Source organism: Pan paniscus, chromosome 10 (assembly GCF_029289425.2).
Source record: "Pan paniscus chromosome 10, NHGRI_mPanPan1-v2.0_pri, whole genome shotgun sequence".
In the NCBI taxonomy this organism is placed as follows: Eukaryota; Metazoa; Chordata; class Mammalia; order Primates; family Hominidae; genus Pan; species Pan paniscus.
Genome location: NC_073259.2, coordinates 115,129,026 through 115,152,320, shown reverse-complemented (window position 1 = coordinate 115,152,320; position 23,295 = coordinate 115,129,026). Strand labels below are relative to the sequence as shown.

General features: G+C 41.8%; 1 protein-coding gene across 6 annotated transcripts in view; it reads left to right on the top strand.

The window, feature by feature from the left end:
* The first annotated feature begins 625 nt into the window (after positions 1-625).
* CRY1 (cryptochrome circadian regulator 1) overlaps positions 626-23,295 on the top strand; it is a 104,360-nt gene continuing 81,690 nt past the window's right edge. For 2 of the 6 annotated variants that reach the window (XM_055096085.2, XM_063593621.1), the window contains exon 1: positions 626-6,149. In XM_055096085.2, the coding sequence (XP_054952060.1) occupies positions 5,992-6,149 (158 nt within the window). In that variant the 5' untranslated portion in view covers positions 626-5,991. Of the gene's footprint in view, positions 6,150-6,543; positions 7,483-21,569; positions 21,606-22,841; positions 23,022-23,295 lie in introns of those variants that run through there. The other 4 variants (XM_055096082.1, XM_003832540.5, XM_055096083.2 and 1 more) reach the window with 4 other exon arrangements.

The following is a 23,295-nucleotide window of genomic DNA, read 5'->3' as shown; positions in this document are numbered from 1 at the left end:
ATCATTTATATGCCATAAAAACCCTTCAGTATTTGAGGAATGTGCAGTTGACACTAGTGACACTTTTATAATAAATTAGCATTTTATGTTTAAATGAAAGTTATACACACACCCCCACACAGCTGCCTGTTTAAAAAAAAAAACCTGTCTTTATTGAATGAACAATCCACAAACATAAGTCAACTCTATACAAATCAATATTCTCTGCACCTCCCACTGTTTCATTTGGATGCTTGAAAACAATTCTTATGTCTTTAGACACAATCTGCTTACTTTCAAATTGCCTAAAAGGAAACACAAAACATTGTATTTTAAAAAGTACAATAATCGGCCCTGAATAATGAAGCAATCCAAGTGAAGGCACAGCTCTGTATACCAGATCTGCTGCATAGGTGAGGGGAGGCTAAGTGTGGTGATGACCCAAGGCTTATCCTCATCAGTAAAAATGACCCATATTTGCTTAACACTTTACAGTGAACACAGGGTTTCCCTTCCCTTCCCTCCCCTCCTCTCCTCTTCCCCTCCCCTCCCCCTCTCCTCCCTAATCCCCCTCCCCTCCCCTCCCTTCCCTTCCCCTCTCCCCTTCTCTCTTTCTTTCTTTCTCTTTCTTTCCTTCCTTCCCCTCCCTCCCTCCCCCTTCTTTTTCTTTCTTTCTTTCTTCCCTTTCCTTTCCTTTTCTTTTCCCTCCCTCTTCCTTTCCTTTCCTTTCCTTTTCTTTTCTTTTCCCTCCCTCTTCCTTTCCTTTCCTTTTCTTGACAGGGTCTCACTCTGTCACCCAGGCTGGAGTGCAGTGGCATGGTCTTGGCTCACTGCAGCCTCCATCTGCCAGCTACATCAATCCTTCTACCTCAGCCTCCCTAGTAGCTGGACCAGGCCTGGCTAATTTCTTTGTATCTTTTGTAGATATGGGGTGTTACCATGTTGCCCAGGCTGCTCTCTAACTCTTGGGCTCAGGGGATCCTCCCCAGGGTTTTCATTGTATTAGTATGTTCTCACACTGCTAATACAAATGTACCCGAGACTGGGTAATTTATAAAGGAAGGAGGTTTAACTGACTCACAGTTCAGCATGGCTTGTGGGGGGCCTCAGAAAACTGACCACCATGGTGGAAAGGGAAGCCAATACACCCTTCTTCACATGGAGGCACCAAGGAGAAGTACCGAGCAAAAGGGGGAAAAGCCCTTCATAAAACCATCAGATCTCATGAGAACTCACTCACTATCATGAGAACAGAAAGGGGGTAACTGCCCCCATGATTAAATTACCTCCTGCTGGATCCTTCCCACAACACGTGGGGATTATCAGAACTGCAGTTCAAGATGAGATTTGGGTGGGGACACACCCAAACCATATCATTCCAGCCCTGACCCTTCCCAAATCTCATGTCCTCACATTTTTAAACACAATCATACCCTTCCAACAGTCCCCCAAAGTCCTAACTCATTCAGGTATTAACCCAAAAGTCCAAGTCCAAAGTCTTACCTGAGACAAGGCAAGTCCCTTCCACCTATGAGCCTGTAAAATCAAAAGCAAGTTAGTTACTTCCCAGATACAGTGGAGGGAGTTACAGGCATTGAGTAAATATACCCATTCCAAATGGGAGAAATTGGCCAAAATGAAGGGGCTACAAGCCCCACATGAGTCTGAAATCCAATAGGGCAGTCATTAAACCTTAAAGTTCCAAAATGATCTCCTTTGACTTTATGTCTCACATCCAGGTCATGCTAATGCAAGAGGTGGGCTCCCACCTCTTTGGCAGCTATGCCCCTGTGGCTTTGCAGGACACAGCCCCCCTCCCAGCTTCCTTCACAGGCTGGTGTTGAGTGTCTGCAGCTTTTCCAGGTGCACGGTGAAAGCTGTCGGTGGATCTACCATTCTGGGGTCTGGAGGACGGTGGCCCTCTTCTCACAGCTCCACTAGGCAGTGCCCCAGTGGAAACTCTGTATGGGGCTCCAACCCTACATTTCTCTTCTGCACTGTCCTAGCAGAGGTTCTGCATGAGAGATCTGCCACCACAGAAAACTTCTGCCTGGACATCCAGGCATTTCTATACATGCTCTGAAATCTAGGCAGAGGTTCCCAAACTTGAATTCTTGACTTCTGTCAAGGCTGAACACCATGTGGAAGATGCCAAGGCTTGGAGCTTGCACCCTCAAGCCATGGCCTGAGCTGTACGTTGGCCCCCTTTAACCACAGCTGGAACACAGGGCACCAAGTCCCAAGGCTGCACAAGGCAGCAAGACCCTGGGCCTGGCCCACAAAACCATTTTTTCCTCCTAGGCCTCTGGGTCTGTGATGGGAGGGGCTGCTGTGAAGACCTCTGACATGCCCTGGAGACGTTTTCCCCATTGTCTTGGAGATTAACATTTGGCTCCAAATTACTTAGGCAAATTTCTGCAGCTGGTCTGAATTTCTCCTCAGAAAATAGGTTTTTCTTTCTTATCACATTGTCAGGCTGCAAATTTTCCAAACTTTTATGCTCTGCTTCCCTTTTAAACATAAGTTCCAATTCCAAACCATATTATTTGTGAATATATAAAACTGAATACTTTTAACAGCACCCAAGACACCTCTTGAATGCTTTGCTGCTTTGAAATTTCTTCTGCCAGATACCCTAAATCATCTCTCTCAAGTTCAAAGTTTCACAGATCTCTTTGCTAAAACATAGCAAAAGTCACCTTTATTCTAGTTCCCAAAAAGATCATCTCCATCTGGGACCACCTCAGCCTGGACTTCATTGTCCATATCCCTATCAGCATTTTAGTCAAAGCCATTCAACAAGTTTCCAGGAAGTTCCAAACTTCCCCACATTTTCCTGTCTTCCTATGAGCCCTCCAAACCATTCCAACTTCTGCTTGTTACCCAGTTCCAAAGGTGCTTCCATATTTTTAGGTATCCTTATAGCAGCACCTCCCAGTACCAATTTACTATATTAGTCTGTTCTCATGCTGCTAATAAAGACACACTCAAGACTGGGTAATTTATAAAGGAAAGAAGTTTAATTGACTCACAGTTCAGCATGGCTGGGGAGGCCTCAGAAAACTGATCATCATGGTAGAAGGGGAAGCCAACACAACCTTCTTCACATAGAGGCAGCAAGGAGAAGTGCTAAGCAAAAGGGGGAAAAGCCCCCTATAAAACCATCAGATCTTGTGAGAACTCACTCACTATCATGAGAACAGCATGAAGGTAACTGCCCCCATGATTAAATTACCTCCTACCGGGTCCCTCCTACAACACGTGTGGATTATGGGAACTACAATTGAAGATGAGATTTGTGTGGGGACACAGCCAAACCATATCATTCATATATATAATTTTAAAAGTATTCTTACAGAACCAAAGAAAGGCTGATATATACTTCTTGTGGCAACAGAAGCAGAAGTAGGGAAGACTATTCAGACAGATTGGCTCTCTAGAGTATTGAATTTACTTTATTGCCGCACTAGTTTGCTAGGGCTGCTGTAAAAAAGCACCATAAATTGGGAGGCTTAGAACAATAGGAACTAACTGTCTCGCAGTTCTAGAGGCCAGAAGTTCAAAATCAAGGTGTCAGCAGTGCGACAGTCCTGTGAAGGTGCTAAGAAAGGATCTGTTCCAGGTCTTTCTCCTAGCTTCCAGTAGTTCCTTGGCTTGTGGCAGCACAGTTCCAATCTTTACATGGTATTTTCCCTGTATGTATATGTATTTCTGTGTCTAAATTTCTCCATTATATGAGGCCACCAATCACACTGGATTAGGGTGCACCCTAATGACCTCATCTTAACTTGAGCATGTACAAAGACCTTATTTCCAAATAAGGCCACATTTATAGTCATTGAGAGTTATATGATTTTGGGGACACACAATTCAACCAATAAGAATTGCCATCTCCTTCTTTCTTTTAACTTTGCCAAACACACTGGTGGCCAACAGCACTCACTCACTCACTCATTCATTCATTAAATAAGCATTTGCCTATGTCAGGCTCTGTTCTGGTGTTGATGCAAAAAATAAAAACAAAACAAAACTGAATACAGACCCAGTCCTTGAGAAATCACACTTCGGAGGGAATCAGAGGCACATTATTATGATAATAAGTACTATTACTGAGTTGGTATTGCTAGGTATGGGCACTTTTCAACTAATTTTCACGGTAGTGTGAAAAGTGATGTAACAGAAACATACTTGGAGAACCCAGGGAGGTCCTAAATTTGCCCTAGGGATCAGGAATACTTTCAGAAATTAGTTATTATTTCATCTGAGTCTAAAGGGATGCGTAGAAATATCCTAGGTAGCTCAAAGGTGGTAATATTGAGTACTGGATTCCAAAGAAGAGTATTTTATAGAGGAAAAAACAGCAAAGGTTAAGAGACAAATTGTAAACCCCAGGAGGGGTGGGGTTTTAGTCTGTTTTATTAAGTATCTCCTGTATCTCTAGTGCTTTGAACAGTGCCTAGTTCATTCAAAAAGTAATCATTGAATGAATTTAAGGGCATCATATATCTAAGGGATGCCATGGCCTGCAGTTCACTGTCGCTGGAAAAGTAGACAAACGTCCAGTTTCAAAGAGACCGGTAAACTACATTAAATGTAAGAGACGAGGGGTGAAAGGTTGATGATATATATCGCTAGTATTAAAAAAATTCCAGGAAGTCCAGGAATGCCTGGCATCCGTCCTGCCAATTACCCTTTTCCCCAGAGTATGTACAAGGGGGAGGAGGCACCCAAGGGCCAGAAGAGTGGAGGGGCACAGCTCCACAATCTCCAAAGTAGGGTTCTCTGGCCAAAGCAGGATTGAAGCACATGGTTTGGACTTGAAATGTACGTGGAGCCTCCCACTCTCCTCCTTCCACTCCATCCTCCCCTCACTCTCCGCCCGACTCCACCACTGGCTCCTGAAGGAAACCGGACAATTTCCAGGCCTTCCCCAAATCCCACGGGAGGAATCGCCGAGCGCGCTCCTGCCCGCCGGCCCCGCCCCCTTACCCTCTGGAACGCAGCGAGAGCGCACGCGCGCCTAACGGAGCAGCGCGCGCGCCCGCAAGCTCCCCGCATCCCCGTGCTCATCCGGGTCTCAGCGAGCCTCGGCCAATGGTGGCCGCTCATGGCCCCTGGGGGCGGGGCTAAGCCTTCCCTCACAAGGGGCCTGTGGTCAACGCGATTTGCCTCCAAGGGACGGCCACCAGTCGGCACAGGAAAGGGGCAGAGGCAGTGAGTTCAGCGTGTGGACGAGGGTCAACAAGTTTGGGATCAAGCGGCTGCCGCTCCTCCAAAAGCGACCGAAGCGCGAGCAGATTCCCCCTCCGAGCCAGTGTAGTAAACACACTTCAGAAACGTGAGGTGCCGGTGGTCACGAGGGGAGCGCGCCCTCCAATGAGGAGCCGGGGGCGGGGCCGAGGCCGCTGACGCGGCGGCGGCGGCAGAGTCACCCGGGCAGCCTCGGGACCGGTCACCGGCCGGCAACCGTCCAGCGGCCTCGACCACCGCCTCTAGCCTCCGTTCCCGGTCCTTTCTCCCGGGCCGAGACACAGCGTCGCCGACAGGGGCTCATTCCCCTCCGGTTCTCCTCGGTGACTCACCTCGGGCGGGCCGTTTTGTCTTTAGGGGCCGCCTTGGTGGGGCGAGGTTTCCGTGACGAATCTCCTGGGGCCGTCCGTGCCGGCTCGGGCCGTCGTGGCGGCTCGAGCTCCTGGAACTTGCTCAGGCTCCGGAGGTCCGAGGCCCTCGAAGTTATGCGTCGCCTCCAGGCGGTTGCGGGGGGCGCGGGCTCCTAAAGGGCGTCACACCCGGACTCCGCCGACTAGGCAACCTCCATTCATCTTCCCACTGCGCCTCCAGCGCCCCCGCCTTCTCCGGTCCCCTCCTCGGAGTCATTTTTTCCTGTCCCCCCTCTGCCGCCCTTTCCTCACTCCCCGGGTGAGGCAATTCTCTTGGAAGCGAAGGTGTCGGCTATGAGCCGGAGCCTCCTTCCTTGAATTTCTCCGTGGAGGACCCGCCGCGCCCCCCGGCATGGGGGTGAACGCCGTGCACTGGTTCCGAAAGGGGCTCCGGCTCCACGACAACCCCGCCCTGAAGGAGTGCATTCAGGGCGCCGACACCATCCGCTGCGTCTACATCCTGGACCCCTGGTTCGCCGGCTCCTCCAATGTGGGCATCAACAGGTGGCGGTGAGTCACAAGCCCGTGGGAAATGGATTTGGGTGTTTAATGAGTCTGATGTTAATGAATTCCATGCGATCCGCCAAATCTGTGAATTTAGACGTGGGACTGCCTTGCTTATACCGCTTACGAATTTTAGGTGCCCTAAGTATTAAATAGAATTGACTTAATACTTCTCTGGCCAAAGAGTACTGACGACCTGAAACACTCGGTCTTCATCAGTGAGTTATGTGTCTTTCTGTGCTAACTGGAGCTCCTCCCCTGAATTTGTGGAGAATTCTTAGTGCTGGAGTTAAAGAAACACCTTTCCTGTCCTTAGTGGCCAGTGTATATGGATTCCCTTGGCCTTTTTGTGGCATTCGGAAGGATTGTGATGTTTCCTGTTTACGTTTGTGTCTAGGTAACTCATAGTATGGAGAAAAATCATTCATTCAGTACAGCAGGCTCCAGATCCAGTGTTCTTCCACCTTGAGGTTACTGTGGGAAAAGCAAGGGAAACAGCATTATCTGGTTTCTCTGCTCGGTTCTTTTTCTCAACTCCTCCTTGTGGTTGCCGAGACAAAGCACAGTTTTTCTTTCTAGGCAAGTTGTAGTCCTTCTAGGGATCAGAGCACTGAAAGAAATCTTAGAGATGCTTTATGATCTTTTCCTGAAACACCAGGCTACATGATTGTTAGGCCCCCTGGTGGAAATGAAAGCATAGCTCAACAGATAGACTCTTGATCACTTAGCATGTGCCAGGCACTGATTTAAATGCTAGGGATATAGCAGTGAGTGAAAGACAGAAAGTCATGTCTTCAAGCAAAAAGTAAAATATGTAGTATTTTAGGTGGTGATAAGTGTTGTGGAGAAAAATAGAGCAGAGTAAAGGGATAAAGAATACAAGGGTAGGGATGGGGTTGCAATTTTAAGTATGATCTGGGGAAAAGTCACAGAGAAGGTGACACTTGAGCAGACCTGAAGGAGGTGGTGGGATGCAGATATCTAAGGGAAGACCATTCCAGGCAAAGGGAAGAGTAAGGGAAAAGGCAGAAATATGCTTGACCTTTGGAAGGAACAGCAGAAGAATCCAGTATGTCTGGAGCAGAATAAGTGAGGGAAAAATAGTAGACGATGAGGTCAGAGTTGACTTAGGGCCAGATTGAAGAGAGCCTTATAAGCAGTTTTCAAGATTTGGGTTTTTACTTAGTGAAATGGGAATAACTGCAGGATTATGAGCAGAGAAGTAATGTGATCTGACATAAGTTTGGAAAAGAATTTTTCTGCTTGTGGTTCTGAATTGGGGAGTGGAGGTGGACAAGAAGCAGGAAGTCCAATTAAGAAGCTGTTGGCATTCATCCAGGTGAGAGATGATATCGGCTTGAATCATAGTAATAATCGTGGACGTGGTGAGAAATAAACAGATGCTGGTTATATTCTGAAGGCAAAATACAGGGTATTTGTTGGCAGATTGGATATGTAGTGAGAGAGAAAGAAAAGGAGTTAGGCTGGGCGCGGTGGCTCATCCCTGTAATCCCAGCACTTTGGGAGGCTGAGGCCAGGAGTTCGAGACCAGCCTGGCCATCGTGGCAAAACCCTGTCTCTATTAATACTGAAAATATAAAAATTAGGTGAGCATGGTGGCGCATGCCTGTTATCTCAGCCACTCAGGAGGCTGAGGCACGAGAATCGCATGAACCTAGGAGACGGAGGTTGCAGTGAGCTGAGATCGTGCCACTGCATTCCAGCCTGAGTGACAGAGTACTCTGTTGCAAGAAAAAAAAAAAAAGGACTTATAGTTTGGTGCTATATAAAAAGCACCAAAATTCAGTGCTTTTTATATAGTAGCAGTTTAGTTACTGTTTGAGAAAATTTTTGGCTTGAGAAACTGGAAGGATGGGGCTACACTTTGCTAAGAAAGTGAAGCCAGCTGGAGAAGCCATTGGGAGGGTGATTGGAGTTCTCTTTCATTAAGTCATTAAGTTTGAGATGTATTTTACACATTCAAATGGAGATAGCAAATAGGCAGTTGGATGTATCTGGAGCTCAAGACAGAGATCCAGGCAGGAAGTATAAATTGGAGAATTCATTAGTTTATAGATAATATATAAAGCCATTTATTCATCCATCCATTTATTGAACAAATATTTGTCAAGCACCTACTATATGCCAGGCACTGTTTTAGGTGCTAGAGATCCAGTATAAACAAAACAGCCCCCAATTCTCACCCTGTTGGAGCTACATTCTAGTGGAGCCGTGAGACTGACAGCATTAATAAAATGAGATAGACAAGAGATGCAAATGGTGCAAGGGCTGAACCTTGAATACTCTTAATGTTTATAAATTGTGGAGCTGTGAAAGAACCAGCATATGAGACTGCGAAGGAGCCACTAGTAATGTAAGAAGAAAACTCAGAAGAGTATGGTGTCTTAGAAGCCAAGTAAAGAAAGTATTTTGGTCAGGCATGGTGGCTCATGCCTGTAATCCCAGCGCTTTGGGAGGCTGAGGCAGGCAGATCACTTGAGGCCTGGAGTTTGAGACCAGCCTGGCCAATATGGCAAAACCCCGTCTCTAGTAAAAAACACAAAAAAATTAGATAGGCGTATGGCACATGCCTGTAATCCCAGCTACTCGAGGAGGCTGAGGCAGGAGAATCGATTGAACCCAGGAGGCAGAGGTTGCAGTGAGGCGAGATCGTGCCACTGCACTCCAGCCTGGGCAACAGAGCCAGACTCTGTCTCAAAAAAAAAAAAAAAAGAAAAAGAAAAAAAAAGAAAGAAGGAAAGTATTTCAAGGAAGAGTGTTTTACTTACGTCAGATGCTACTGATAGGTCAAGAGGAGAACTGAAAAATAAAAATTGGATTTAGCAATTTTAGGTCATTTGGAATTTTATCTGGAGTGGTTTTGGTAGTGTCAGAGGCAAAAGTCTTTTTGGAATCACTCATAGTACCAAATTCAGCGCTTTTTATATAGTAGTAGCTCAATTATTGTTTGTTGAATATAGTGATATCTTGGAGTCAATAATTTTATATTTAAACAGCTTTATTAATTTACTTATTGACTATGGGATAATGCCCAAATTCCTTAGCCTGGCAAGATCTACCTTTTGGCTTATGTATTTCATTTTCTGCTGTTTACAATATGTGATTTCAACTCCAGGGGGATAACCCTCTTAGTTTTCTTTAGAAGCTATCTTGTATTTTCTTCGATCAACACTTTTTAGACTTTTGGATTTAACAGAAAAGCAAAATTTTAAATAGTATTTTACCTAATAAGCACATTAACAAAGCCACTTTTTGATATTGCCATCCTTTCATTTAAAAAGGATGTTTTATATTTAAAAAAAAAAAGTTTGGCAGAGCTCAATGTCTCATGCCTGCAATCCCAGCTACTCAGGAGGCTGAGGCAGGAGAATCACTTGAGCCCAGGAGTTGGAAGCTGCAATGAGCTATGAATGGGCTACTGCACTCCAGCCTGGGTGACACAGAGAGACCCTATCTCTTAAAAAACAAACAAACAAACAACAACAACAAAAAATTTGAAGGACATTGTCTCAGAATAACATGTTTTGATTTGGGTAAATTTACAAGCTTTATGAAAATTCGCGTCTCTTAGAAAAATTATCCTATACAAAAACTTATACACTAACATTCACAGAAGCATTGTTCATAATAGCCAAAAGGTGGGAACAACCCAAATGGCCATCAATTGATGAATGGGTAAACAAAATATGGTATATCCATATAATGGAATATTATTTGGCCATAAAAAGGAATGAAATACTGATACACGCTACATGTATGAATGAACCTTAAAAACAAACTAAACGAAAGAAGCCAGTCACAAAATTCCATGTGTTATATGATTCTGTTTATATGGAATGTCCACAGTGGGCAAATGTATAGAGACAGGAAGCAGACTAGTGGCTCCTTAGGACTGGGGAAGCTGGGGAGTTGGGTGGTGATAGCTAAGGGGCACAAGGTTTCTTTTTGAGATGATGAAACTGTTCTAGAAGGTGATGGATGATTGTACAACTCTGTGCTTGTCTGGGATGATTAGCAGTATTCTGAACTCTTACACCACTTTTTGCTGTTGCTCCTCACATCACTCTTAGCATTTGCTGCCCTCATTTGTGAATGTTAGTATTGTTTTATTAATAGTTTGTTTGAGCTGCTATAACAAAATACCTTTAGACTAGGTAGTTTATAAACAACAGGAATTTATTTCTCACAGTTTTGGAAGATGTCCAGAATCAAGGCACCAGCAGATTCAGTGTCTCTGCTGAATAGACGATGCTTTCTCTGTCTCCTCACATGGCAGAAGGGGTAAACAAGTTCCTGCAGCCCTTTTTATAAGAGCACTCCCTTAGTCTGTTTGTGTTATTATAAAGGGATACCTGAGGGTGGGTAATTTATAAAGAAAAGAGCTTTACTTGGTTCATAGTTTTGCAGGCTTTACTAGAAGCATGGCTTCAGCCTCTGGTTCTGGTGAGGACCTCAGAAAGCTTTTAATCATGATGGAAGGGGAAGTGGAGCTGACATATCACATGGCGAGAGAGACAGGGGAGGGATACCAGTCTCTTTTTAATAATTAATTGTTCTGTTAATTAATAGAGTGAGAAGTCACTCATTACGTGATAGCACCAAGCCATTCATGAGGGATCTTATCTCATGTTCCAAACACCTCTCACCTCCAACATTGGGGATAACATTTTAACATGAGATTTGAAAAGGACAGATATCTAAACTATATCACTCCACTTCTAGCCCCCCAAATATCTTGTCTTATTTATTTATTATTTTTATTTTTATTTTTGAGACGGGGTATCACTCTGTCGCCCAGGCTGGAGTGCAGAGGCGTGATCATGGCTCACTGTAGCCTCAACTGCCTGGGCTCAAGCAGTTGTCCCACCTCAGCCTCCCAAGTAGCTGGGACCACAGGCACGCATTACCATGGCCAGGTAATTTTTTTTATTACTTGTAGAGGTGAGATCTCACTAAGCTGTCTCATACTCCCGGGCTAAAGCAATTCTCCTGCCTCAGCCTCTGAAAGTGCTGGGATTATAGGTGTAAGCCACCATGCCCACCCTCTTTTTTCTATTGTAAAATATAATCATCTCTTTCAAAGTCCCCAGAAATCTTAACTAGTTTCAGCATCAACTCAAAGTCTAAAATCTTATCCGAGACTCAAGGCAAATTCCTTATAGCTATGAACCTGTAAGATCAAAAACAAGTTATCTACTTTTAAGATACAATGGTGGAACAGACATTGGGTAAATATTTTCATTTTAAAAGGGACAAATTGACCAACAAAAAGGGACCCACCCAAGTCTGAAACCTACGAGGGCAGACATTAAATCTTAAAGCTGTAAAATAATCTCGCTTGACTCTTGTCCCGTAACTGAGCACACTGGTCCAAGAGGTGGGCTCTTGAAGCCTTGGGCAGCCCCATCTCTATGGCTTGGTTGGGCACAGACCACATGGCTTCTTTCATGGATTGGAGTCTAATGTGTGTCACTTCTCCAGGCTGAGGGTGTGTGCTGTTTTCATCCAAAGGATTCTTTTAATCTTTCCACTTCCTCACTTTCCACTCCCTCCCACATCCTGAGCACACTGGTCCAAGAGGTGAGCTCTCAAAACCTTGGGCAGCTGCATCTCTATGGCTTGGTTGGGCATAGCCCACATGGCTGCTCTCATGGATTGGAGTCTAATGTCTGTCACTTTTCCAGGCTGAGGGTGTATGCTGTTTACATCCAAAGGATACTTTTAATCTTTCCACTCCCTGACTTTTCTTTTCTTTTCCTTTTCTTTTTTTCTTTTCTCTTTTCTTTTCCTTTCTTTCTTTTTCTTTCTTTCTTTGTTTCTTTCTTTCTTTTTCTTTTTCTTAACAGTATTTAACACATTTGACCACACCTTTCTCTTCTTCTCTTGGCTTTAGTTAGACTGCCACCACTGTGGGTCCTGGAGGGCAGTGCCCCTGTTCCCGCTGCTCTACAGTGAGTTCTTTCTGGGGACTCTAACCCCATATTTCCCCCTGGCACCAGCCTAGTAGAATCTCTCTGTAGGAGCTCTGCTGTGGCAGGCTTCTGCCTGGACACCCAGACTTCTTGACATATCTTGTGAAATCTAGGTGGAAGCTGCCAAGCCTCCATGGATCTTGTATTCTGTATACCTGCAGACTTAACACCACTTGGAAACCATCAAGGCCTATGGTTTGCACCCACTGGAGTGGCAGTCCAGACAGTACCTGGGGCCTTTTGAGCCCTGGCTGCAGCCAGAGCAGCCAGAACGTGGGGAGTAGCATCTCAAGACCGCACAAGGCAGCAACACCCTGGGCCTGGCCTCCCAAACCATTTTGCCCGAGGAGGCCTCTGAGCCTGTGATGGAAGGGGTAGCCTTGATTTCTGGAATGTCTTGGGGGCTTTTCCCCATTGTCTTGACTGTTAACAACTGGCTCTCTTTTATTCATGTTAATTGCTTTAACAACCTGTTCTGTCAGGGCCTGGTACCTGGGGCTAGGTAGTTTGGATTTCTCTCCTGAAAACTTCCCTCTACCACATGGTTAGGTTGTAAATTTTTCAAATTTGTATGCTCTGTTTTTCTCTTAATTATTAGCTTTAACTTTGTCTTTTTTTTGAACTCCCATATCTGATAGTAGGCTGTTAGAAGCAGCCATGTCACCTTTTGAATGCTTTGTTGTTTAGAAACTTTTTTTTGCCAGGTAGCTTAAGTCATTACTCTTAAGTTCAGCCTTTTACGAAGTCCTAGGCATGGATACAATGTAGCCAAGTTTTTTGTTAACAAGCATAACATATAATGTGGCCATTTTTTTGTTTTAGTTTTTAAAAATTTTATTTGAGATCTCATGAACGTGGCCTTTACTGTCTATATTTTAATCAGCATTTTTGTCACAACCTCTTAACCAGTCTCTAAAAAGTTTTAAAGTTTTTCTTGTGTATGAGGTTTTTTGTTTTTGTTTTGTTTTGTTTTGAGTTCTCTAAGCTCTTGTAAGCAGCTTTAGTTTTTGCTTTTTTTTTTTTTTTTAATACTTTAAGTTCTGGGATACATGTACAGAACCTGCAGGTTTGTTACGTAGGTATACATGTGCCATGGTGGTTTTGCTGCACCCGTCAACCTGTCATCTAGGTTTTAAGCCCCACATGCATTAGGTATTTGTCCTAATGGTCTCCGTCCCCTTGCCCCTCAACCCCTGGCAGGCCCCGGTATGTGCTGTTCCCCTCCCCGTGTCCATGTGTTCTCATTGTTCAACTCCTACTTATGGAGAACATGCGATGTTTGGTTTTCTGTTCCTATGTTAGTTTGCTGAGAATGATGCTTTCCAGCTTCATCCATGTCCCTGCAAAGGACATGAACTCATTCTTTTTTATGGCTGCTTCATATTCCACAGTGTATATGTGCCAGATTTTCTTTATCCAGTCTATCATTGATGGGCATTTGGGTTGGTTCCAAGTCTTTGCTATTGTGAACAGTGCCACAATAAACATACGTGTGCCTGTGTCATTATAGTAGAATGATTTATAATCCTTTGGGTATATACCCAGTAATGGGATTGCTGGGTCAAATGATATTTCTGTTTCTAGATCCTTGAGGAATCACCACACTGTCTTCCACAATGGTTGACCTAATTTACACTCCCACCAACAGTGTAAAAGCGTTCCTATTTCTTCACATCCTCTCCAGCATCTGTTGTTTCCTGACTTTTAATAATCGCTGTTCTAACTGGCATGAAATGGTATCTCATTGTGGTTTTGATTTGCATTTCTCTAATGACCAGTGATGATGAGCTTTTTTTTCATGTTTTTTGGCCACATAAATGTCTTTTGAGAAGTGTCTGTTCATATCCTTCACCCACTTTTTGATGGGGTTTTTTTTTTTTTGTAAATTTGTTTAAGTTCCTTGTAGATTTTAGATATTAGACCTTTGTCAGATGGATAGATTGCAAAAATTTTCTCCCATTCTATAGGTTGTCTGTTCACTCTGATGATGGTTTCTTTCACTGTGCAGAAACTCTTTAGTTTAATTAGATCCCATTTGTCAAGTTTGGCTTTTGTTGCCATTGCTTTTGGTGTTTTAGTCATGAAGTCTTTGCCCATGCCTATGTCCTGAATGGTATTGCCTAGGTTTTCTTCTAGGGTTTTTATGGTTTTAGGTTTTACATGTAAGTCTTTAATTCGTCTTGAGTGAATTTTTGTATACGGTGTAAGGAAGGGGTCCAGTTTCAGTTTTCTGCATATGGCTAGCCAGTTTTCCCAGCACCATTTATTAAATAGGGAATCCTTTCCCCATTTCTTGTTTTTGTCAAGATCAGATGGTTGTAGGTGTGTGGTGTTATTTCTGAGGCCTCTGTTCTGTTCCACTGGTCTATGTATCTGTTTTGGTACCAGTACCATGCTATTTTGGTTACTGTAGCCTTGTATTATAGTTTGAAGTCAGGTAGCATGATGCTTCCAGCTTTGTTCTTTTTGCTTAGGATTGTCTTGGCTATACAGGCTCTTTTTTTGGTTCCATATGAAATTTAAAGTAGTTGTTTCTAGTTCTGTGAAGAAAGTCAATGGTAACTTGATGGGAATAGCATTGAATCTATTAATTACTTTGGGCAGTATGGCCATTTTCATGATGCTGATTCTTCCTGTCCATGAGCATGGAATGTTTTTCCATTTGTTTGTGTCCTCTCTTATTTCTTTGAGCAGTGGTTTGTAGTTCTCCTTGAAGAGGTCCTTCACATCCCTTGTAAGTTGGATTCCTAGGTATTTTATTTTCTTTGTAGCAGTTGTGAATGGGAGTTCATTCGTGACTTGACTCTCTATTATTGGTGTATAGGAATGCTTGTGATTTTTGCTGATTGATTTTGTATCCTGAGACTTTGCTGAAGTTGCTTATCAGCTTAAGGAGTTTTGGGGCTGAGGCAATGGAATTTTCTAAATATACAATCATGTCATCTGCAAACAAAGACAATTTGACTTTCTTTCTATTTGAATACCCTTTATTTCTTTCTCTTGCCTGATTGCCCTGGCCAGAATTTCCAATACTATGTTGAATAGGAGTGGTGAGAGAGGGCATCCTTGTTTTGTGCCAGTTTTCAATGGGAATGCTTCCAGCTTTTGCCCATTCAGTATGATATTGGCTATGGGTTTGTCATAAATAGCTCTTATTATTCTGAGATAACGTTCCATCAATACCTAGTTTATTGAGAGTTTTTAGCATGAAGCAGTGTTGAATTTTGTCCAAGGCCTTTTCTGCATCTATTGAGATAATTATGTGGTTTTTGTCATTGGTTCTGTTTATATGATGGATTACATTTATTGATTTGCATATGGTGAACCAGCCTTACATCCCAGGGATGAAGCTGCCTTGATCGTGTGGATAAGCTTTTTGATGTGCTGCTAGATTCGGTTTGCCAGTATTTTATTGAGTATTTTCATATTGATGTTCATTGGGGATATTGACCTGAAATTTTCTTTTTTTGTTGTGTCTGCCAGGTTTTGGTATCAGAATGATGTTGGCCTCATATAAAATGAGTTAGGGAGCAGTCCGTCTTTTTCTTTTGTTTGGAATAATTTCAGAAGGAATGGTACCAGCTCCTCTTTGTACCTCTGGTAGAATTTGGCTGTGAATCCATCTAGTCCTGGGCTTTTTTTGGTTGGTAGGCTACTAATTACTGCCTCAATTTCAGAACTTGTTATTGGTCTATTCAGGGATGTGACTTCTTCCTGGTTTAGTCTTGGGAGAGTGTATGTGTCCAGGAATTTATCCATTTCTTCTAGATTTTTTAGTTTATTTGCATAGAGGTGTTTATAGTATTCTCTGATAGTAGTTTGTACTTCTGAGGGATCAGTGGTGATATCCCTTTATCATTTTTTATTGTGTCTATCTGATTCTTCTCTCTTTTATTTATTAGTCTGTCTAGGAGTCTATCAATTTTGTTAATCTTTTCAAAAAACCAGCTCCTGGATTCATTGATTTTTTTGAAGGGTTTTTCATGTCTCTGTCTCCTTCAGTTTTGCTCCGATCTTAGTTATTTCTTGTCTTCTGCTAGCTTTTGAATTTGTTTGCTTTTGCTTCTGTAGTTCTTTTAATTGTGATGTTAGGGTGTCGATTTTAGATCTTTCTTGCTTTCTGATATGGACATTTAGTGCTATAAATTTCCCTCTTAACACTGCTTTAGCTGTGTCCCAGAGATTCTGGTATGTTATCTCTTTGTTCTCATTGGTGTCAAAGAACTTACTTACTTCTGCCTTAATTTCTTTATTTACCCAGTAGTCACTCAGGAGCAGGTTGTTCAGTTTCCATGTAGTTGTGTGGTTTTGAGTGAGTTTCTTAATCCTGAATTCGAATTTGATTGCACTGTGGTCTGAGAGACTGTTTGTTATGATTTCCGTTATTTGCATTTGCTGAGGAGTGTTTTACTTCCAATTATTGGTCAATTTTAGAATAAGTGCTATGTGGTGTGAGAAGAATGTATATTCTGTTGATTTGGGGTAGAGAGTTCTGTAGATGTCTACTAGGTCTGCTTGGTCTGGAGTTGAGTTCAAGTCCTGAATATCCTTCTTAATTTTCTGTCTCATTGATCTAATATTGACAGTGGGGTGTTAAAGTCTCCCACTATTATTGTGTGGGAGTCTAAGTCTCTTTGTAGGTCTCCAAGAACTTGCTTTATGAATCTGGGTGCTCTTGTTTTGGGCACATATATATATTTAAGATAATTTGCTCTTCTTGTTACATTGATCCATTTACCATTGTGTAATGCCCTTCTTTGTCTTTTTTAATCTTTTTTGGTTTAAAGTCTGTTTTATCAGAGACTAGGATTGCAACCCCTAAGCAGCTTTAGTTTTAAAGCTGCTTTTATGTTTTTAGATATCTTTATAGCAACACCCCACTCCTGGTACCAGTTTTTTGTCTTTGTCTGTCCCCATGACTCAGATACCTCTTGCTAGGCTCCATCTGCAGTATTAGAGATCAAGTTTTAACATGGGATTTGAAGGGGACAAATACGTAAACTATATCAGGCACTAATCCCTCTCATGACAGTACAATGCATATGACCAAATAACTTCCTAAATACCCCACCTCTTAATACTGTAGCATTGAGGATTAGGTTTTAACATGAATTTTGGGGGAACATAGACATTCAGACCATAGCAGGGATATATTCTGTATATAATCTCTCTCTCACTTAACAGATAATACCTTCCTGAAGAGAAGTTGCCTCTTAAATCAAAAGTTTATTTTGTATCCCTATCCATTATAGGCAGTATTATTGATGCTGGGTATACAGCATTGAATAAAACAGAAAAAGTTGCTGCCCTATTCCAGTGGGGGGAAAACGGACAGTAAGACAAAAATAATATATCAGGTGGTGGTAAATTCAATGGAGAGAAATAAAGCAGAATGTGAGAACAGGGACCTAAAGGAAGAGGAAACAAGCTATACATGTATCTGGGGAAAGAGCCTTTTTGTGTTCTCCACAGCATAGTGGCTTATACATAGTAGGCATTAAATATTGTTTTAATTTTTCTTATAAATCTAAGGTTGAGGGATGGGACAGCTACTTTATATAATTTATATGTTAATGTCTATCTTAAACTCATAACTTAGAAAAAATTCTCAATGAACAGATTTGTTTTAGAATTTAAACTTCAACATGTTCATTACACATTTGAAGCTATGACTTGTAAGCTCTCTTAATTTTCAGTAACCAAATCTATAAATGTGCCTACATCCTTACTAGTTCTTCCTTCTAGTATACAACTTCAGTGGAAGAGATACTGCTGTCTCTTTTCAAAACGAGTTTCTTCTTCTGTGCTCCATTTCAAAGACTTTGCTCATTTTTTATATTTATTCTTACCTTTTCTTCTACTTTTTCTTCTTTTTAGGTTGCCTCCAATCAACATTTAAACATGCTTAAGATCAAATTCTGTAAAACATACACAACCTGTAACAACAAAGGAACAGAACTTAGCATTGACTGTGTTCCACTCCTGCAACTATGTATCTCAGTTTCTTTGTAGCCAATTTCTTGAGCAAGATGTCTAATAGTGGCTGACTTCATTTCTTTATATTCTACTTACCCTTGAACCCACTCCAAACTAAGGCATGTCCGGCTTCACTCCCACCCACTCTACCAAAACTATTTTTATGCAAAGGATACTTTAAATCTGCCCATTCCCTGACTTTTTTCTTTTTTTATTTTTTATTTTTTTTAACAATGTTTGACACATTTGACCACACCTTCCTCTTCTTCCCTTGGCTTTATTAAAGGACTCTTCTGTGCTTTCCTGCCAGCGCTATTTGTGTTCTTCCCTAGCTTCTCCTTTTCTGTTCAACCTTTAAATGCCCCTGAGGTCTGTGATCTCCACCCTCTTTTCATTTCACATATTTCTAGGCAATCTTATCTCTTCTCATAAAGTCCGTTACCATTTACTCGTCTATGCCTGGAATTCTCAAGTTAGTGTCTTCAGCGCAAATCTCTTTCCTGATCCCCGGACGTGTGTGTGTGTTTGTATGTATCATATATACCCATTTGCCTGGTTGAATATATGACATTACCTCAAACTCAGCTTGTCCAAAACAGAGTTCATCTTCATCCTTCTCTATTGCACAAAAACAAACAAACCCCAAACTGAGTTTTCCTGTGTTTTCTGTCTTCACAAATGATACTTCCATTTGCCCATTTGAGTCCTTACTGTGTGCCAATTACTTGCTAATTTCTGTGGATAGCATGATAGTCAACAGATAATTTCTCTGCCCTCAGGGAGTTTATAGTACAGAGGAAGATTTATTCAGAAATAAAATAGTTACATAAATACATTCTTCCCTCTCCATTGTCTCTTTAGCCCATATCACCATTCTCTTTGCCTAGGTTGTTTGGGTAGCTTACAAATCATTGTCCCCCTTGCCCTTCTCTAATTCATTCTTTACACAGCAAGTAGAGTGATCTTTTTAAAATTGCAAATCTGGTCACGTCATTTATGCTTTAAAACCTTTTAATGACATTTCTTTACCCTTAGGTTAAAGTTCAAAAAGCCATAGCATGGTTTCAAATCCTTGTGTAATCTGGCCCTCTGCTTCTTTCTAGTCTCTGGTGATTATTTCACGGAGGCATTTAAACTGAAACTTGAAGTGTAAAGTGGATCTTAATAAGCAAGGCATGGAGGGAAGGGAATTCCAAGCAGAGAGAAGCAAATTCCAGACTGAAAGTATAGCTTAAGGAAAGGCACAGTATTCTGATAGTGGTGAGGAGGTTGATGTAGCTGAGTCATATGGTGCATGAAAAGATAGGAGATGTTGTTTAGTACTTTTTTGTTTGCTAGTTGGTTGCCTGAGTCAAACAGGCTTAAGCAAAAAGAAAGTTTATTGGTAGATGTAATTGAATAACCTAAGGGAAACTGGCTTTGGACATCTCTTGATACCAGGACTCAGAAGATGTTACCAGGATCACATTTCTCTTTGCATCTCTGAACTTCACTTATTCTGCCTTGACTTCTCAAATAGGCTGTCCTCTGGTGGCAAAATATAGCAATAACAATGGCATTTATCTCAGCAAAAAGCATACACCTTTGGCCCAGAAGTCTCAGCAAAAGTCTTATGGCACTTCATTGGCTCTTTTGGGCCAGTTTCTGAACTAGTCATCATGAGTTTATGATTGTCTTAGCTGAAGTGTGCTTCACTGGTGGAATCAGCTTGACTGAACTGAAGTAACTGAAGTAAAATGAGTAGGAAGTAGGTGGATATCCTAAAACAACATTGTTGCCTATTATATAAGAACTCAGGTAAGTGGGAATAGTTCAGAAAAGCTGCCCTTGTTTGGGGAAATATAAATTTAGTAGCTGAGTGAATGTTAGAAGAGAGAGTCAAGATACTAGTTCGGAGACTTTATCAGCAGTTCAAGTGAAAGATAATATAGGCTTAAACAAGGGGAAAGGCTATGAGGAAGGGGAAGATATAAGAGGAAGCCTGTAGAGGTACAGTGAAAAGCTTAGGTGACTGCCTGGAAAACACAGTTTCACAGAGGAGGAGGGTGAGGGAGAAAGTAGAGTGTAAGATCCTCATACTTTGTGCTTCTGTGACAATTAGACATTAAGTTAGGAAACACAGAAATAGACCATATGTAGGTGAGGAAAAGAGTGAGTTTAGGTTGTTGACCAATTTGAAGCACTGCTAAGATATCAACATCAGAAATGGAGAAAATAGAAATTTCACTCTGGGAATTATAGACATTGGATCTGTGCATATGGGAATAATTCCTGTATAAGTAATGGATGAAGCATGCCTGGATGAGATTGGATACAGCCATAAAAAGTTATGTTAGTCAAAAGCCCAGTGAAAAAACTCAGCGAATACTATATTTAAGATGAATAGGAGCTGGTGAAGGAGGTGAAAGAGAACCAGAGAGGTAAAAAGAGGATCCCGGAGAGTGCCATATTATGGAAACTGAATGTGGCAAGAGTGATTTTACGTTGCACTACAGGAGGCAGGTTAGGATGAGTTTTGACAATTATGTAGGAAAAATTATCAAAGACTTAGAGGTGGGAAAAGGAAATTATTGCATATCTAGAATGCTAGATGTTGTTTAGAGGACCCTCCAGGAGTTATATGATTCCGATTAAGGGATATGCATCTTTGTATTTGATTGACAAGGCTGTTTTACAACTCTGTAAAAAGGGATAAAAGTTAAGTTGTAGAAAACTGAAAGCAGTACAAATGTTTTCTGCCCATACCAATGCAAATTATGTTTGTGCCATGAAAATGAATTTTGTAAGTTGAGAAATAGTAAATCAGATTCTAATTTGAATCAGTTTTAAAATCTTATTTCTTTCTTCCTTAATCAATGAATTACGTAAATTTTTTGCCAGATCTTCATTTCGTGTTTGTATGAGAGTCATGATTTTACTATTTTGAAAATTATACTTTATCTGTTACAAAGGCTTTTGGTGAACTTTGAGATAACACTTCAATGTAGGTGTAAGGATAGAAATCAGATTGTATAGGATGTTAACAAAGGTGTGTGTAGCAGGTGAGGGGAGAGGAGTGGGGGAAATGATTCAGGTTGGAATATGAGGGGGATTTTTTATGAGAGAGGTAAGAAATTAGCTCAAGGCATAGGTTCTGAACAGGCTGAGGAAAAGTGAATTTTGGTTAGATAACTAGACTTTTAGTCAAGACTGAGCATAGTGTATTCACAGGATGATAAATAAATAAAATATATAGATAACTTTTAGTCAAGACTGAGCATAGTGTATTCACAGGATGATAAATAAGAAATAAAATATATAGATAAGGTGAGGCCTGAATATGTAATTCTTTGAATGACAGACTGAAGTAAGTTTAGAACATCTGACTGTACTAAGACCTACTTTATAATTCTTACTTTCCTATTAAATGGCCGTGGGACTGACCTTGGGTAAATCTCTCTCCCTTCATTTAGTCATTCAGGAAAACATTCAGTGAGAGCCTGTTATCTACCAGGTACTGTGCAAGTCATTGGAGATACAAAGATGAAGGTTATGGTTCTTGCCTGTAAGGAAACTTTCACACCACTAAAGGACAATTAGAACATACAATGTTAAAAAGGACCTCTGTGGAAATCTGCAAAGACAATTGTGAAAGCACAAAGGAAAGACAACTTTAAAGGGGTGGGAAAAGGGGTAAAGGTGATGAGTGTGAGTTCTAGAGGTGTGTGTGTGTGTGTTTGTATGTGTTGGGGAGTGCTGGGTGTGAGATATGAGACTGAGAGAGGAGGAATTCTAGAATGCTTCTATAGTAGGCTGTTCTTGCATTGCTATAAGGAAATACCTGAGACTGAGTTATATATAAAGAAAAGAGGTCTAATTGGCTCATGGTTCTGCAGGCTGCTCAGGAAGCATAGCAGCATCTGCTTTTGGGGAGCCTCAGGAAGGTTACAATCATGGTGGAAGGCAAAGGGGGAGCAGGCATGTTGCATAGCAAAGGCAGAAGCAAGAGAGTGAGGGGGGAGGTGCTACACACTTTTAAATGACCAGATTTCAGGAGAACTCGCCATTGTAAAGATGTACCAAAAGAGATGATGCTAAATAATTCATGAGAAACCTGCCCTTTTGATCCAGTCACCTCCCAGTAGGCCCCACCTCCAACACTGGGGATTACATTTCAATATGACATTTGGGCAGGGACACATATCCAAATTAGATCAGCTTCTTGAAGATGCATGAGTCAGTGTACTTACATGAAAAGAGAGGTTTTTTGTTTTTTTTTTTTGAGGCAGGGTCTCACTTTGTCACGCAGGCTGGAGTGTAGTGGCATGATTTCAGCTCACTGCAACCTCTGCCTCCTGGGTTCAAGGTGATTCTCTTGCCTCAGCCTCCCGAGTAGCTAGTGGAATTACAGGTGTGTGCCACCATGCCTGGCTAATTTTTGTATTTTTAGTAGAGATGGAGTTTCACCATGTTGGCCAGGCTAGTCTTGAACTCCTGACCTCAAGTGATCCACCTGCCTCGGCCTCCCAAAGTGCTGGGATTACAGGCATGCACCACTGCATCCAGCCTGAAAAGGGAGTTTCTAAGAAATCGTCTCTTATGTGACACCATTGGAACCTGCAGTTACTTGAAAAAGGAAATCATTTAAAAAAAATAGAAAAGTGTGCATTAATTTGATAGTTTTTGATGTAAGGCTTGATTCCAGGTCTGAGTTCTTTTGCTCACTTCTTTATCCACATTTATTCTTTAGGTGATCTCATCTAGTTGCATACTTGAATACCTGATAATTTCCTATCGTGTATTACCTGCACTGGCCTCTATCTTGAATTCCAGATTTGCCTATCTAGTATTTTTACTTGGATTCAAAATAAGCATCTTAAGCTGATTTTGTCTCCATCTCCTCTACCTCCCATGGCTTCTCTATATCACAGTAAGTGTCAACATTCACCTAGTTCTGCAAAAACCCAGGAGCTACCCTTTCTTCTTTTTGTACTCAAACTTCATATCTAGTCCTAAAACAATTGTTAGAGCTTTTCCCTTCAAATTAAATCTCATATCCATTCAAATAACACCCTCCCACTGCTATCATAATATCCAGGCCACCAGCATTTTTTACAAGATTACTGTAAAAGCCTCCTAAGTTTTCCACTTCCATTTTTGTGCCTACCTTTCCCATCTGTTCCATGTGGAATTCAGAGTAATAT